Source organism: Mustela nigripes, chromosome 8, assembly GCF_022355385.1.
Source record: "Mustela nigripes isolate SB6536 chromosome 8, MUSNIG.SB6536, whole genome shotgun sequence".
Classification (NCBI taxonomy): Eukaryota; Metazoa; Chordata; class Mammalia; order Carnivora; family Mustelidae; genus Mustela; species Mustela nigripes.
Genome location: NC_081564.1, coordinates 28989936 through 29006967, shown reverse-complemented (window position 1 = coordinate 29006967; position 17032 = coordinate 28989936). Strand labels below are relative to the sequence as shown.

The window sequence follows — 17032 nt, the reverse complement described above, 5'->3', positions numbered from 1 at the left end:
AATTAGCTCCACACTGAAAAGTTTTCACCCTGGGAGATAGCAGGAGTGACACCCAAGGGTGCCTGCTCATGTCACTTTCCCCGTTGTCTTATAGACACCTAGTTGCCAAGGAGTATCAACTATAACAGTAATATTAGTCATTTCTTAGCACTTACTGCATTCCAGACTCTGGGCCATGCATTTTGCATGTATTATTTTGTATGAATTATACAAAAACCTTCAAGGAAGGGCTCATTTTATCAATGAGGTAACTAAGCCTTAGAAAATAGTTTGGCTCTTTGCAGAGACCACACATGATCCTAAGATTTGAGAACAGAACCGTAACTCATGCCCATAGGCCTTCTTCCCTCTGTGCTTTGCCCAGGACAGGGAGGCCAATGCGCTCTTTAGGGACTTTGGGACAGGCCCTGCTTAATGGACTGTAGATTTAGAAAACAGACATTTTTATAGATGGATCTTTGATGACACTTAGTGAAATGTATTCGTTTGTCTGAAAGAAGCCTTATAAAAGCCCAAAGCAGATGGGTGGCTCTCCCCTTCAAAGTTCAATTACTGGTATAGGCTCCCTCATAAGCTACTATGTGGACCTCCCACTATGATGTAAACCCTTTGAGGGTAGAACTAAAAGATACAAAAAAAAGGACATACCTAAAATGGTATTTGACCACTGCCCAGGACCCTTTCCAGTCTGAGAATCAGGAGACCTAACATGCCGCTCACCGACTGGTACGCACTAGCCACCACTTTGCTGCCCACAACTAGTCTATTGCACTTCTCTCTGCTTCCCCTAGAGCCGCATTCACCAGTCCACGTATGGCAAGAGCTTGGCCATCATGACTGAGGCCCAGCTCTCCACAGCCGTCATTGAGAACCCAGAGATGCTCAAATACCAACGCAGGCAGCAGCAACAGCAGCTGGACCAGAAGAGTGCCTCGGCCAGAGAGACGAGCTCAGCTGCCTCAGTTGCTGGTGTCGTCAACGGGGAAAGTCTGGAAGACATTAGGAAGGTGGGGTCTCAGCCCCATAGCACTGATGACATGGGTCCGTGGGTCCAGACCCGGGGACCGGGGAAGAGGCGCATGCAGTCCATTGAACAGAGCACAGATGCAGGTGGTGGGGAAGCAAGTGTATGCTGTGCCTAGAACAGGACCTAGGGGTTAGCCAGCTTGGGGCTACTTAGCCCTATTGCCATCAGCTCCATGAGGTAGTAATGAAGCCTAAGGCACTTTGTCAAAAGCTTCTTTGTCCCAAGGAGCTCTAAAGGAGGTCATCTCTTGCTGGAACTGACAAAACCTCACTTTTAGCTTTCTAGGAAATTCTCAATCATGAGAACGGTAGGTTTCAGGTTCTGTCATGAGGAGATGTCTTTGGTTTCCCCCCTTCTTTCTCTGGAAGCCCATGTCTCACTGTGGAGTGGGGGTGAACATGGGGCAGGAACAGAGCAGGAAATGTCGGGATCCCTTGGGGAGCTTAAACCATCTTCATGAGCTTGTGCAGGGTAACAAACCTCCCTAGGTAGTTGAGACACAATGTGTGACTGGGAACCTTTGATTTTATGAGCCTTCAGTGGAAGAAATGACTCTGATGAGAGAAGATCTGCAGATCACAGCTTAGAGACAAGAGTGGCTTACAGATGCAGGTTTCCTTCATCCCTTCAGTGAGCCCCATGGCTGCTGGGCTGAAGGGGCCTGCTCACTGCCCAGAAAGCCTGGCCAGCCTGCAGTGCTGGTGACGGAGAGCAAAGTGTTGCAGCCAGTTCAACTGGGAGCTTTTCTATCCTTGCTGATTTACTGTGCAGGAAGTTGAACACACACCTGACAAAAATGCTTGGTTTTTGATTCAGCAGCTTAGTTTAGTTGAACCAGAAAGGCCATAGAAAGAGAAGTTAAAATTCATTTCCTTGGAAGCCTTATTTTTTGATACGTGGAGATACTTAGCAGAAACTTTTCTATTCATATGTCCCTCTCCTTTGCCAGAATCTTTTGAAGAAACAAGTTGAGACTCGGACAGCAGATGGTCGCAGAAGAATCACGCCTCTCTGCATAGCACAGCTGGACACCGGGTACTTGTTCACTCACCGAGCTTTCTGTGGCCTTATCTGGGGAGGTCTTCCTCTCTCCTTTCAGCAGTTAACACTTTCATAATCAGGGTCTTCACGGGCTCTTGGTCCAGTCTGGAAATGGGGGAGTTGAGCCCAGCTTCCCACCAGCCTCAAAGCCCTGTGCTTCCTCCAGAGCCCTTAGGCACATTTGACTCATCAGAAGGTGGGCAGGGAGGAGCCCGTGATAAGTCAGAGGGCAAAGGCGCCTTTGAAGGGCCAGTGTGTCCATATGGGCAGCTCTGCCTCGTTGGTGGGGCATTGAAGACACCAGGGAGAGAAGTCGGACTGATTTTTTTCTGTTTCATTTTTCCCTTTTATAGCCTTCTGTATACACTCTGTTGAATAGTAAAAACCCAAAGAAGGACATAAACATTACCCGTAATCCAGTTTCTGAGATATAATCATGTTAACATTTTGGCATCTGTATCTCTGGTCTTCTTTTCCCCACTTGTTCCTGTATCTTGTTTGCATCCTTTTTAATAAATAGTCCTCTGAAGCATTGGCTTGCTGATTGTCCAGGTTCCCAGGCTGTGAATGCACCATGATTTACTTGACCAGCCCCTTAACTGTGGACTTACAGTTTATGTCCAGTGTTTTGTGATTATAAATGAATCTTTGAGCACACCTGTGACTGTCACCTCAGGATACTTCCCAGAAGTGGAATTGCTGGACAGAGAATAGGGCTCTAAAGCACATTTCCCTGGAGGGGGCAAAGAAGGGAGAAGTGGACCCAGTCACCATTTGCTGTTGTCTCAACATCTGTAGTCAGGCTTGCTTTTATATTGGTCATTCTCCCCAAAACAATGTATATTGATTGAAAGGATAATAAGGTCCTGCATGAAAGAAATAGACCCCCACTGTTAAGGTGATTCATTCTGGTTTTCTATTCAACCAGTCTGCTCAGGACATCACATATATACTAGTCCTCTGCACTTTGCAGTTGTTCGTCTGTGAGGTGTCCTAGATCTTCTTTGAAGTCTGAAAAGACCTTCAGTCATATGGTATGCTGATATGACTTCCTCATGTTAAGGGTGTGCAGGTTCTGAGGCCCTGGAGAGCAGAGACCTGACCAGATAGAGCCAGTACCAGGTCTCCTGACTCCTCCCAGAGAGTAGTTTTCCTTTGATCAAGCCTTTTTCCATTGTTAACCTACTAGTGGGTAATGCCATATGCTTACTTTTTATTAGAACAAAATCAGACAGGTATGTGACTATGCCTTGAACACTGAAGGGTTTGTGGGAGTGAAGGTCCTGGAGGTGGTGGTGATGGTGGCACTTTTCTTCTATGGATCCTTTCAGGCCTTACTTGATGAGGAGACAAAGGTGGTAGGTGGCTTTCTATCTGTGCTACAGGGTGTATATTTCTGACACCAGAACTTGATTCTTTTGGTTTTGAAGGCTTTGTTGCCCTCTTGATTCCCAACAGAATAGGTAATGATTAGCTTAGCTAATCAAGCCAGAAAAGTATTTTAAATGGAAATAATCACAGATAAAGAATGAATCAAAAGTTTGAAAGACTTCTTTACTGAATTCTATGCAAATAAGTTTGAGAATAGATGATTTTGAGGAAATAAAATTATAAAAACAATAAAATCTATACAGCTAAATTATTATAGAAGAAATAAAGGATGCTGTCACAGAGCTAACGTACCAAAAGCCACCAGGCTAAGAAGGTATCACAGGGAAATTCTAATAAAGTTTTCATTCTAATCATTCTAATGATTAGAGGGACAGATCATTGTAATACTCTTAAAAATACTCCAGTGCACAGAAAAAGGAAAACTTCCCAAACCTTTTTTGAAATGAACATAATATTTACATCAAAAACATGACAAAGATAGAACATAATGCCTGATCAATCTCATTTCTGAATGTCAGTTCAAAAATGCTAAAGAAAATAGTAACAGAAACTTACAGTGTATTACATTGCTAATACAATATGACATGGTAAGGTTTATATTTCAGGGAAGCAAGGCAGTTCAAATTTTGGGAAACTTAATTTGATTCTATATGTCAAAAGATCGAAGGAAATACGTGATCATCTCCACGAATGCATAGGAGACATTTTTACTAATGTTCTGATTTAAAATTTAGTTAAGTATGAATAGATGGATATTTCCTTAATTTGATTAAAAACTACCTTATTTTAAAGTAAATTCAGAAACTAAACAAATAAGTGTCCTTTCTTGTTGACTATACTTTAACATTGTTCTGGAGGTCCTAGCTCATACTGTCATCAGGAGAAAATAAATTGAAGAGAAGGTGGTAAAATGTGTCATTATTTAAAGACGGTCTGATGCACAAAAGAGGCAACTGGGAAAACTGTCATAGATAGTACAATAGGACAAAAAAATGACTGGATGCAACCGATGAAGAAGATCTATACCTTTAGAAGATATAAAGGGAGAAATCACTTTCACAAATGCAGTACCTAGAATGTAGCAAGAAATGTAGCTCTTTATGAAGAAAAAAATTCAATACTGAGAGAACTAAAAGAAAATTCAAAGAAATAACTGAAAATGCATACCATTTATTCTGTAGGATAACTCAACATCATAAGATGATCTCTCTCAACATAAGCCCATACAAATAACTAACAGCAGAATTAGGCTGATTCTAAATTAATGGAAAAATATGGTGAAGACTGGCTCCACCAGAAATTAAAACTTATGAACTATAATAAAATAGATACTAACACATGACTAGAGCAGTGAAATACAATGGAAAACCCACAAGTAAGCCCAAATATTTACGGGAATTTTAAAGGTAGCATTTTGCATCAGTGATGAAGCATCAGGTAATCTAATAAATGAGAGGACTACCTACCCTCTAGAAACAACCTCCCTACCTCACAACTTAAAATTAGATACTTTCTGAACAGCTCATAGATTTTTTTTTTAATATTTAGCTTTTTTGTTGTTTAAAATTTTTAGAAGATTCCCTAAGAGAATATTTTTAGGATCTCAGAGATTTAAAAAAAAAAAAAAAAAGACATTTTTTTAAATGACATAAAATTTAGATCACACAAAAATAACATTTTGGGGGCAAGGAAAATTGCACCATAAAAAGTCAAAACACAGCATCTTGGGAACACCTGGCTGGCTAAGTCAGAAGACCACACAGCTCTTAATCTAGGGATTGTGAGCCAAGCTCCACAATGGTTGTAGAGATTATTTACAAATAAAATCTTTTTAAAAATCCTAGGGAAAATACTAATTCTTCATATAAGGAATATTTTAGTTCTATAAATAGGTCTTATAATCAATAATAAAGACCAGTACCAGATAGAACAATATACAAAGGATATAAACAGATCACCAAAAAAGGAAATCAGATGCTTCTATATTTAAAAATTCCAATCTCACATCAAAATAATTGCAAATTAAAATGATAGTAAGTTACTGTTTTTTACCAGATTGTCAAGTATCAAAAAATTTGGCAAGACTGTTGGTGAGGGTTTGGGGAAATAAGCACTCTCGTGCGCAGCTGGAATTTAAACCTCCACGGAAGGCACTTTAGAACTATTAATCAGAACTCATTAGTGAACATTCCATCTGCTGCTGCAATTCCACTTCTAGGAATTTATCCTATGTAATATGTGAAACAACTAGTGCAAGGATGATTATGATAGGGAGCAACTTTGAGCAGCTACTATGTGTTCTAAGTATGTGCTACACTGACCACAGTCCTGAAGTCATGGGGAGGGGCCTGTCACTTCCCGTTTTGCAGATAGGAACCTGAAGCACAGAGTGGTTGAAGTGGCTAAGATCCCAGAGCTTCTATATGGCAAAGGAATGAGAACTGGCTGGATTGGCCCAGGGCCCTTAGCCTTAGCACTGCAGTGTCTTGCCTCCTGTTACAGCAGTGTCTGTTACAGGAAAAGCTGGGAGAAAGCCCTGGCATTCTTCATTAGAGGCTGGTTAGGTAAATTATGGTATATCCATACAGCCCATAATGAAAGGGAGTTTTGCTCTGTATGCTGCATTTCCTGAGTTCTGAGACACATGTTTGCACATTTTACTATCTCTGAAATCAGGGTACATTTTATAATCAGTGGCATCTAACAATTACATTTGGTAGTAATTTTTTCTTTATTAGTGGTACATAAAGTACCAGTTCATGTTAGCTTCAATTACACATAGTGTAAGACGTAAGTCTAGTTTTCTTTTTACTTTTCTGTAATTTTGCACATTTTCTTCCACAAAAATACTTCATCTGTGGACCCAGAAAAAAATTACTTCAAACACAGAAAGTACTTGATGTGGTGTCTGATTTCCCAGGCTGATTTTTGTTCTTGACAACAGGGACTTCTCCACGGCATTCTTTAACAGCATCCCACTCTCAGGCTCCCTGGCGGGCACCATGCTCTCCTCTCATAGCAATCCACAGCTACTGCCACTGGATTCCAGTACCCCCAACTCCTTTGGCGCCTCGAAGCCCTCCACAGAGCCTGTGGCTACAACTGGCGCCAGGCCGGCTGGTGATACTGTCAGTAAGGACAGGTGAGTGGGCATGCCAAGGTTTGCTTCTGTCTCTGGGGAAAGTTCAGATTTGGACACAGTTTCACTGACGCTTCATGGCTCCTTCAATAAAAAAAGAAAGAGATGCTTGATTTTTGTTTGTTTGTTTGTTTATAAGGGCCTGCTTGGGAGGGAGACCTTGTTCAGGTGAGTCTCTGATGCACAGGGCCATAAGGACTTTACCTCCTGGGACAAGATGGAGTCCCAAGATGTGTTCCTGAGGGTGGGACCTGGCCAGGGACAGATCACCTGCCTCAGAGTCAGCCCCAGCTGTCAGCAGTTCTACACTGGAAGTGGCTTAGGTCATTGCACAGTCAGGAGCATTGCCACACCAGTCATCTCAGAAAGGGTATCTGGGGAAGGACAGCTCCAGATCTGTAAGACATTTTTAACAGTTGGCCCTACAGATCTTGGGTAAGGAGGGGGGCTCCCAGATACCAGCCAGGTGCCTGGTGCGGGATCCAGGCAGGTGGATGTGGTCAATAGGAGGCCCAATGGCTTTGGGACTCAGCTTATGTGACCTGCTTGGGCATGGGGGAAAACCTGCAGGCTCAAGCCTGGGCCCCTCCTGTGGAGAACACAAGGGCTATGGGGTGTGCACTTGGACGAATGTATGAAGAATGCATAATTGCCAAGGTAAGATGAGAGGGGCCACCCAGGCCACAGTCTTTGGCTGAGGTTGAAGGGCAGGTATAGACAGTGGCTTTAGGATGCTGGTGGGGACTTCTCTCAGACCATTTGTTGAAGCAGGAAAAGCTGGTGGGTTTGGATTTGGTTTGGGGTGGAGGTGCTATATTCAGGTTGTGGAGATAAGGCTGTATGGTGAGAAAAAAAGGTTATAAGAGCCACTTTCTAGGCCTCATACTACCCCCAGAAGCTGTCAACATGCAGTGGGGAAATATGAGTACATTTGCTCATAACCTTCTCAGATAGACAGACTTCCAGATTTTAACACATGAAACTATTGAAGAAATAGTCAGTAGTATTAGATTACATCTTGAAGTTGGGTCTATGTAACTTTGATATTCATGCCCCTGTTAGTTGGCTCCAAGTAACACAAATCTAGGACTCCCAGATATTTGATGAATTGTGCTTGACATGTTCCCCTTTTTACCCCTCGACCCCCAGTGTGAATGCTACCTCTACTCCTGCTGTATCATCACCCTCCATGTTAACAACCCCGTCCAAGATTGAACCCATGAAAGCATTTGACTCCCGATTCACGGAGCGGTCCAAAGCCACGCCAGGTGCTCCTTCCTTGACCAGTGTGACTCCAACAGCCGTGGAAAGGTAGGTGGTGGCTGTGTGGGGCCTCAAGAGACCTGGGAAGGAAGAGAAAGGAGCATCTTCTTTTAGTGGGAAAATGGTTGCAGGGAGCCATGGGGGCACAGAACAGGCATAAAGGACAATGAAGACAATGACACCAGGGCTGGTCGGTGCAGAGATTATGCTGATGATAAGGTTGTCATTTGAATAGAGCCCAAAGTTTGCCTAAAGTGGAGCAGGAGATTGGCTCTGATATTGTTGTACCATGGAAGTAATAGCCTGCTTAGACACCAGGCATTTGGGAGCTTGAGATAAAAGTGATAAGAGGTTTTTATGAAATGAGCTTCTGCACATTTTCAGGCTCTATGCTACTCGCCCATTCTCTGCACCTCCCTTAGCACACAGCAACCAAACCATCTAGGATGTCTATTTATTAGAATTACAGGAGTCCTCTTGAGGTGACCAGAGCAGGTGTGTTTGTTGGCACAGAACTTTTCTGATTCCTAGGGAGCGTATCTCCACCCCCATGACCATGAACCCACCACGAGACAGAGCTCAGTGAGGTTGGGGCTGAGGGGGTTAGAGGTGGGCTAGGCTAGCTTCCTACAGAGGGGCAAAGGACTTAAAGACTTGGGGTTGCACTCTACCTTGAGGTGATAGGGGCTCAGCAGCCCTTTGCCGCTATCAGCCAAATTCAGGGACATTGGTCATAGACTCATAGTAGCCACACAACAGGTAGGTACTTAATGAAGGGAGCATTTGTGATAAGATCTGACGTTGGCAGTAGGTAATGTCTTAGAGCTAAAGCTGTGGGACACTGTCCCTAGGACTGGACTCATGATCTCAAAATCGCTTGTCTGATCAGGATTTGTTCTCCTTGGAGAATAGCCTCTGGAAATGAGCATGGGAGGACTCTCCCTTCAAATCATCAGCTGCGTCTATGACTTTGGCGCGGGACCTGTATTCTTCTCTATTGTGATCATGCCTATTTACATATAAAGATATTCTATGGGATCTCTTTATGTAGCAGTTCCTCTGTCCAGCAGTATGGATGATCTGAGAACCTTCCTGCTGCTGCTCAGTACTTTGAAACGATGGATGAACTGCAACACATATGCCTAAAACATGTAACCAGTTTGTGAGAAAGTAAGGGAAGGCCCCAGGAGCCGAAATCTAAGGATGATAAGACAGCCAGAACAGTGGGCAGGACCACACTGTGGGTGTTGGGCTGGGGGTTACTGACATGGTAACCTTGAGTTTTAATGGCCACACAGATTCAAAACAGGGCCTTGGGCCTGAGCCATGTAGGGGGTTGGAACTAAGACACTACCATTAAGTCAAGCTGCTTGAGAAAGTACACCACCAGTGAAGGAGAGGATAGAAAAAACCTGAAGGGCAGGATGGCCAAAAAGTTGAAATATCTCAGTCAGTCCTCTGGGTTAGGAAAACAGACTATACAGCCACAGACCTGCCCTCCTGTGGATTGGGGATGTTTAATGCTACCTAGGTCATCTGGAAACCAAGAAAAGAAATGAACACAAAAGGAGATTTAGGCCTAATTAACACCCAGAGGCACTTGGCAAAACTGACGCAAACTGCCCCCCGCCCCTGCCCCATCCCAGTGATGTTTCTCTGACCCCAAGAAGTCCAGCATTCCCACTGAGAAGCACTGCCAAAAAGGGACACTCAAAATCCGAAGTAACAAAAAACATGCAGGGACCGTGCATTACACACAAATGTCTGGAGACATAATGAGTGAGTTTAGACCTTTTTATAAATTTGATCATAGAGAATTGCCAGATAAAGACTATAAAATAAATATGCTTAAATGAAGACATGAAAGATAAAATGTGAGGAAACTCTAATCTGCCATGTCATGTAAAAAGTTAACTCAAAATCTGCTAAAGAACTAAATGTAAGAGCTAAAACTTTAAAACTGTTTTAAGAAAACAGATGTAGATCTATATGACCCTGGATTAAAAAACTGTTTCTTAGATATGATACCTAAAGCACAAGCAACTAAAGAACTAAACAACTAAAATCAACTAAAAGACTTAGGATCCAAAATGTATAAAGAACTTACAATTCAACAATAAAAGGACTAATAACCCAATTTGAAAATGAACAAAGGATTTGAATAGAAATTTCTCCAAAAATATACAAATGACCAATAAACACATAAAAGACTGTTACTGTCAATAGTCATTAGGGAAATGCAAACTGGAAACCACAATGAGATACCACTAGCCTGGCTGTACTCAAAAAGTCATAATATCGGTCATTAAGCGTCTGCCTTTGCCTCAGGTCATGATCCCAGGGTCCTGAGATGGAACCCTGCATTGGGTCCTTGCTCAGCAGGAAGCCTGCTTCTTCTTCTTCCACTCCCCCTGCCTATGTTCACTCTGGCTGTGTCTCTCCCTGTCAAATAAATAAAATCTTGAAAAAAAAAAGAAGAAGGAGGAGGAGGAGGAGAAGTGATATGAGGGGGTACCTGGATAGTTCAGTCAGGTAAGCGTCTGCCTTCGGCTCAGGTCATGAGCCACACAGGTGCCCCAAAATGCAGCTTTCTTGATATGGCTGTTTCTTGTAATCCTTTAAATCACCCATCAGTAGAGGTCTTCCTTTGGGGTCACAGTGTCATGCATAGTTAAGAGCAGCACTCAGAGCCATACACTCTGAGGTTGTCCTACCTCCCCACTCTATGGTGGGGTGATCTTAAGTAAGACACACAGTCTTTCTCAGCCCATCTCCCTACTAGTCAGAACAGCTCTATGAGGAACACCTAACTCATAGGAGATCCATCTTGAGGGTTGAAGAGGAAGGCAGTGCCTGTAAAACCATATCCTGATCCTGGTCTCCTGCTGTTACTCCTTCATTATACCTCCTAGTGGTTTGGCAATTTGGTCTCTGCAACCTGACTGGTACTTCTTTGCCAAGAGTGTTAGATGAGTCTGGAAGCCTAATGCTAGCCTCCCAGGTGCAGGGTGGCCATCCTAGTTGAACCTGTGGGTGGGTCCTCCACTCCACCCTGCCTTAGGGCTGTGTGTCAGTGAAAGGCACAGATTAGGGTTCCAAGTTGGCCTGTGCAGGCAGAACTAGGATGGAGCCCATTTGTAAGTGTGGCATCTCTGACCAGGTGTGCTCTTCCTCAGGAGATACCTGGATCTAAGAGACAGCTGCTATAGATCCATAGCTTGGTTCTCCTAGGGGTACTGGGTGATCTCTGGTACAGGCCCACACAGGCTGGGAAGTGCAGTTTTCAGTGGGTCCCTAGCCTTAGAGCCCTGAATGGGATGTCAGGGAGAGGTAAAAGGGAGAAACTCCTGAGGGCTCTCAAAGAAGTCTCAGCCATAGAGTGATACAGCCTGAGCTAGGGCAGTGCTAAGCAAAGTGAGGTTCATGCACTGGTGTTGAGTTTAGAAAGTGATCAGATAATTTAGAAGCTTATATGAGTTGGACATTGCTATGACATTCTTACTGTATTTTCTAAAACCATAATTACACAAAAGTCTACAAATTCTAGAAAGGATTTTTGAAAGGATTTTGGGAAACACTAACTTAGGGTGTCTAAACCATCAAGTTACATCCAAAGGTGGATGCTTTGCTCTGCTGTGGGGCATCAGAAGAATGGGGAGCAGGCTTTCTGGTTTCATGGAGTAGAACTAGGAATTTCTGGGTTTTCCCAGTTCTTTACATGGGTACATATTGGAAAGAGTTCAGGATTTGTAGACCCTAGTGCACCTGTCTACCTTTCTATAACCTAGGGCTACCAGTAGGAAAAACAGCAGAAGACATCCTCAAAAATACAACTTTTTTTTTTTTTTAATCATACACAATAACTAAGTGGGATTTATCCCAGAAATACAAGGTTGGTTCAACATATGAAAATCAGCTGATGTAATATACGATATCAATAGAATAAAAACAGACACCCCATTGATTGAATCTAGCACCCATTCATGACCTAAACAAATAACAAACTAGGAAGAGAATGAAACTCCCTCAACATGATCAAAGGACATCTTTGAAAAACCCACACAACTAAGATCATACTTAATGGTGAAAGACTGGATGTTTTCCCCCTAAGGAAAATGAACAGGAGCAAGACAAGGATGTCAGCTCTTGCCATTTCTTTTCAATACTGTACTAGAGTTTCTAGACTAAATGACTTCAAGATTGCAAGATACAAGATCTGTATACAAAAATCAGTTGTATTTCTATACGCTTGTAAAGAACAATCCAAAAAAGAACTTAAGATAATAGTTCTATTTATAATGGCACATAAAAGAATAAAATTGTTTAGGAATAAATTTAGCAATACAAATATAGCATAAAAATTATACTTTGGAAAGTACAACACATTGTTGAAAGAAACTAAAGACCTGAATAAATGGAAAGACATTCCTTTGGTTATCTTAATATTGTTAAGATGGTAGTAGCTCCCAAATTGATTTACAGATTCAGTGCAGTCCTTTGCAAAATTCTGTCTTCCTTTTAGAAATCGACAAGCTGATCCCAAAGGTCATGTAGAAACACAGGGGCCCCCGAACAGCCAAAATAGTCTTGGAGAAAAGGAGCAAAGTTGGAGAACTCACACTTCCTGAGTTCAAACTTTAGTACAGAACAATAATAAGACAGTGTGGTACTAACACAAGGATAGACATGTAGATCAAAAGAGTAGAACTGAAATCCCGGAAATAAGCTGAAGTCTGCGATCAGTTTATTTTCAACAAGGGTGCCAAGACCATTCAATGGTTAAAGAAAGAAGAGTCTTAACAACAGTTGTTAACTGGGACAGCAGGATATCCATATATGCAAAAATATAAAGTCGATCCTTACTTCAGTTTACATACAAAATGATCTCAAAATTAATCAAAGAACTTAATTTTAAGAGCCAAACTAGAAAACTCTGTTACTTTGGATTTGTTAATGCATTTTTCGATAATCTGTGACAACAAAATCACAAGTAATCAAAGAAAAAATAGATAAAGGGGGTTTCATTAAAATTTAAAACTTTCGTGCCTTTTTTTTTTTAAGATTTTATTTATTTATTTGACAGATCACAAGTAGGCAGAGCAGCAGGCAGAGAGAAAGGGAAGCAGGCTCCCCACTGAGCAGAGAGCCCGACATGGGGCTCAGTCCCAAGACCCCAAGATCATGACCCAAGCAAAAGGCAGAGGCTCAATCCACCCAGACGCCCCTAAAACTTTTGTGCTTTAAAGGGGACCATCACAGGGCACCTGGGTGGCTCAGTGGGTTAAAGCCTCTGCCTTTGGGTCAGATCATGATCCCATGGTCCTGGAATCGAGCCCCGCATGTGGCTCTCCGCTCCGCGGGGAGCCTGCTTCCCTGCTTCCTCCTCTCTCTCTCTCTGCCTACTTGTGATCTCTCTCTGTCAAATAAATAAATAAAATCTTTAAAAAAAAAAAAAAAAAAAAAGGAGACCATCATGATGGTGGGGGAAAAAACTGTAGAACTGGAGAAAATATTTACTAATCCTATAATAAAAGACTTGTGTCTAGAATACAAGTATTCTTACAACTCAGTAGTAGACTAATGACACAATTTTTAAGCAGTCCAAGGATTTGAATAGGCATCGTTTTTTTAGGTTATTTATTTATTTGACAGACAGAGATCACAAGTAGGCTGAGAGGCAATGGTGTGGGGGGGAGCAGGCTCCCCGCTGAGCAGAGAGGCGGGTGTGGGGCTTGATCCCAGGACCCTGGGATCATGACCCGAGCCAAAGGCAGAGAGGCTTTAACCCACTGAGCCACCCAGGCGCCCCGGCATTTTTAAGATACAGTATATGAGGAGTGCCTGGGTGGCTTAGTCAGTTGAGCATTGACTCTTGATTTCAGTTCATGTCATGATCTCAGGTTTCTGGGATTAAACCCCACATCAGGTTCCACGCTCAGTGGGGAGTCTGCTTGGGATTCTCGTTTTCCTTCTGTCCGTCTTGCCGCTCACAATCTCTCTTTCTCTAAAATAAATAAATAAAAATCTTCTTTAAAAATATGATATAGGGGCACCTGGGTAGCTCAGTCATTAAGCATCTGCCTTCAGTTCAGGTCACAATCCCAGGGTCCTGGGATCGAGCTCTGCACTGGCTCCCTGCTCAGCCGGAAGCCTGTCCTCCTCCTTCTTTCCCTCCCCCTGCTTTTTTTCCCCCTCTTGCTGTCTCTGTCTCTTTGTCAAATAAATAAAATCTTAATATATATGATATACAAATAATAAGCAGATGAAAAGATATTCAACCTTATTAGCTATTGGGGAAATACAAGTAAAACCACAAGATTCTACTTTGTACTGCTAGGAAATCAAAAGATAAATAATAAGTGTTGGCATCAATGTGAGGAAATTGAGACTTTCATACGCTGCTGGTGGTTATATAAAATGGTACAGGCACTTTGGAAAATAGTTCAGCAGTTCCTTTAAAAGTTAGATGTAGACCTAACATTTGACACAGGAATTTTAGTCCTAGGTAAAACCACCCAAGAAAAATGAAAACATGCCTACACAAATAACTTATACATGAATGTTCATATCAGCATTCTTTCAATAGCCAAAAGCTTGAAACCAACCAAATGTCTGTTACCTGAAGTATGGATAAGCAAGGTGTGGTTGTGCATACAATGAAATATTATTCAATCATAAAAAAAGAAGTAAAGTACAATACAGTCTACAGCACAAATGAACCTTGAAAACATGCTAAGTAAAAGAAGCCAATTCTGGATATTTCCTATTCTGTGATTCCATTTATAGAAAATGTCCAGAATGGGGACATCTATGGGAATAGAAAGTAGATTAGTGGCTTCCCAAGCTGTGGTGAATAGGAGAATTTGTTGGGGGAGGGAAGGGGTTATAACCTAGAGGTATAGGATTTCTTTTTCAGATGATGAAAATATTCTGAAATTGCTATTGTGATTGTTGCACAACTTTGTGAAGACAGCATGAACTATTGGATTGTATACTTTAAATTCATGAATTGTGTGTGGGTTACATCTCAGTAAAGCTATTACCAAAAATAAACACATTAGACACATAACATGCACACACATACATGTACACATACACAGATTCCAGTGGAGAAGTGCAATAAAATGCATGAGATACCATGTTTCTATGTCAGCAGTACCTAGGACTTCTAAGTGGAGTTTTTTATAGGCTTCTGTTTTGAAAACTTCCATACCTTCAGCAACATCAAACATCTTTCTTTGTATCCTTCACCTGGATTCAGCAGTTTTTATCACTTTTGCCCGTTTTTATTTTTCTTTTACTCTACAGCACACATGACAGAAACAAAACACTTCTGTCCTTCCTGCTGTGAGTCATTTCCTAAGCAAGGATGTTCTCCTACATAATCACATTCCATTATCATACTCCAGTAGGTATTTAGTCCTACACTTGAAAATGTTTTTTAAAAATATTTATAAAGTACTGTCCATCATTTAGAGTTTTCTCTTTGTGTTGTACAGTTGTATCTGTTCTGACGAATGTATGTCTTGTATCCAGCATTATAGCATCATGCACAGTAACTTCACCTCCCTAAATATCCCTTGTACTTTGCTATTAATCCTTCCCTTCTTCCCTGAACACCTGACTTCCTATCATGCTTCTTCTAAGTTCTCCTTTTATAGTTTTACATTTTACACTTAGATCTATGATCCATTTTGAGTTAATTTTTGTGGGAGATGTAAGGAATGAGTCTAGATCTCATTTTTGCATGAGGTTGTCCGGTGTTTCAGCATCATTTGTTGAAAAGAGTGTCCTTTCTGTGCCTTTGCCTTAATCAGATCACTTGAGTATATTTGCATGGATCTATTTCTAGGTCTTTTATCTTTCCATATAAACTTTAGAATCAGTTTGTCAGTATATACAGTATAATTTCCTGGGACTTTTATTGGGATTCCATTTAATCTCTAGATCAAGTTATGAAAAATTGACATCTTAACAATATTGAGTCTTCTGGGGCATCTGGGGCTCAGTTGGTTAAGAGTCTACCTTCAATTCAGGTCGTGATTCTCAGGGTCCCGGGATTGAGCCTCACTTCAGGCTCCCTGTTTAGCACAGAGCCTGCTTTTTCCTCTGCCTCTGCTTCTCCTCCTCCTTGTGTGCACACTCACTCTCTCAAATAAATAAATAAATAAAATCTTGAAGAAAAAAAAAACTTTTTAAAAAATACATATTGAGTCGTCTTATCTATAAATGTAGTATATCTCCATTTATGTAGATCTTTGATTTCTTTCATCAGAGTCTTGTAGTTTTCTTCATATGGAATTTAGACATATTTTGTTAGATTTATATCTAATTATTTCATTTTTTATGCTAATGTAAAAAGTATTGTTTAGAATTTCAAGTACCACTTGTTCCTTACTGATATGTAGAAAAGCAGCTGACTTTTGTATCTTAACTTTATATCCTATAGCCTTGCCATAATTGCTTATTAGTTCCATTTTTTGTTGTCTTTGATTCTTTGAGATTTTCTACAAAGAGAATTATGTCATCTGCAAATAAAGATAATTTTATTTCTCCTTCCTAATCTTAATGCCTTTGATTTCTTTCTCTTATCTTACTGCATTAGCTAGGATTTCTAGTACCATATTATATTAAATAGAAGCAGTGAGAGGGGACATCCTTGCCTTCTCATTTAGTGTCTCACAATTAAAAATGATGTTAGCTATAGGTGCTTTTATGAATATCCTTTATCAAATCGAGGGAATTCTCTAATCTTGGTTTGCTAAGAGTTTTTTTACTGCTAAGAGGGGTGGGTTTGTTGTTGTTTTTTATCATGAATGGATGTTGGGTTTTGTCAAATGCCCTTTCTGCATCTGTTTATAAGACAATAATATTTTTCTTCTTTAGCTTTATTAGATGTGATGGATTACATTAATCATTTTGAATGTTGAGTAGTATGTGTATCTGGTGTAAATACCATTTGATTGTTGTATATAATTCTTATACATTGTTGGATCTAGTTTGCCAGTATTTTGTTGAAGATTTTTACATCTATCTTCATGAGAGATACTGGCCTATAGTTGTTCTTCCTTGTAATATCAGTATCTGGTTTTTATTTGGGTAATGCTTGCATCATGGGTGTTAGAATTTATTTTCCTCTGCTTCTCTTTTGTAGAACATATTGTAGAGAA

The 17032-nt window shown here is 41.1% G+C and overlaps 1 protein-coding gene across 3 annotated transcripts in view; it reads left to right on the top strand.

Annotated features, from left to right (window-relative positions):
• LOC132023424 (protein HIRA) overlaps positions 1–17032 on the top strand; it is an 85008-nt gene that overhangs the window by 38974 nt on the left and 29002 nt on the right. For all 3 annotated transcript variants that reach the window (XM_059409055.1, XM_059409057.1, XM_059409056.1), the window contains 4 exons: positions 792–1007; positions 1977–2062; positions 6405–6602; positions 7749–7910. In XM_059409055.1, coding sequence (XP_059265038.1) covers positions 792–1007; positions 1977–2062; positions 6405–6602; positions 7749–7910 — 662 coding nt within the window. The remainder of the gene's footprint in view (positions 1–791; positions 1008–1976; positions 2063–6404; positions 6603–7748; positions 7911–17032) is intronic.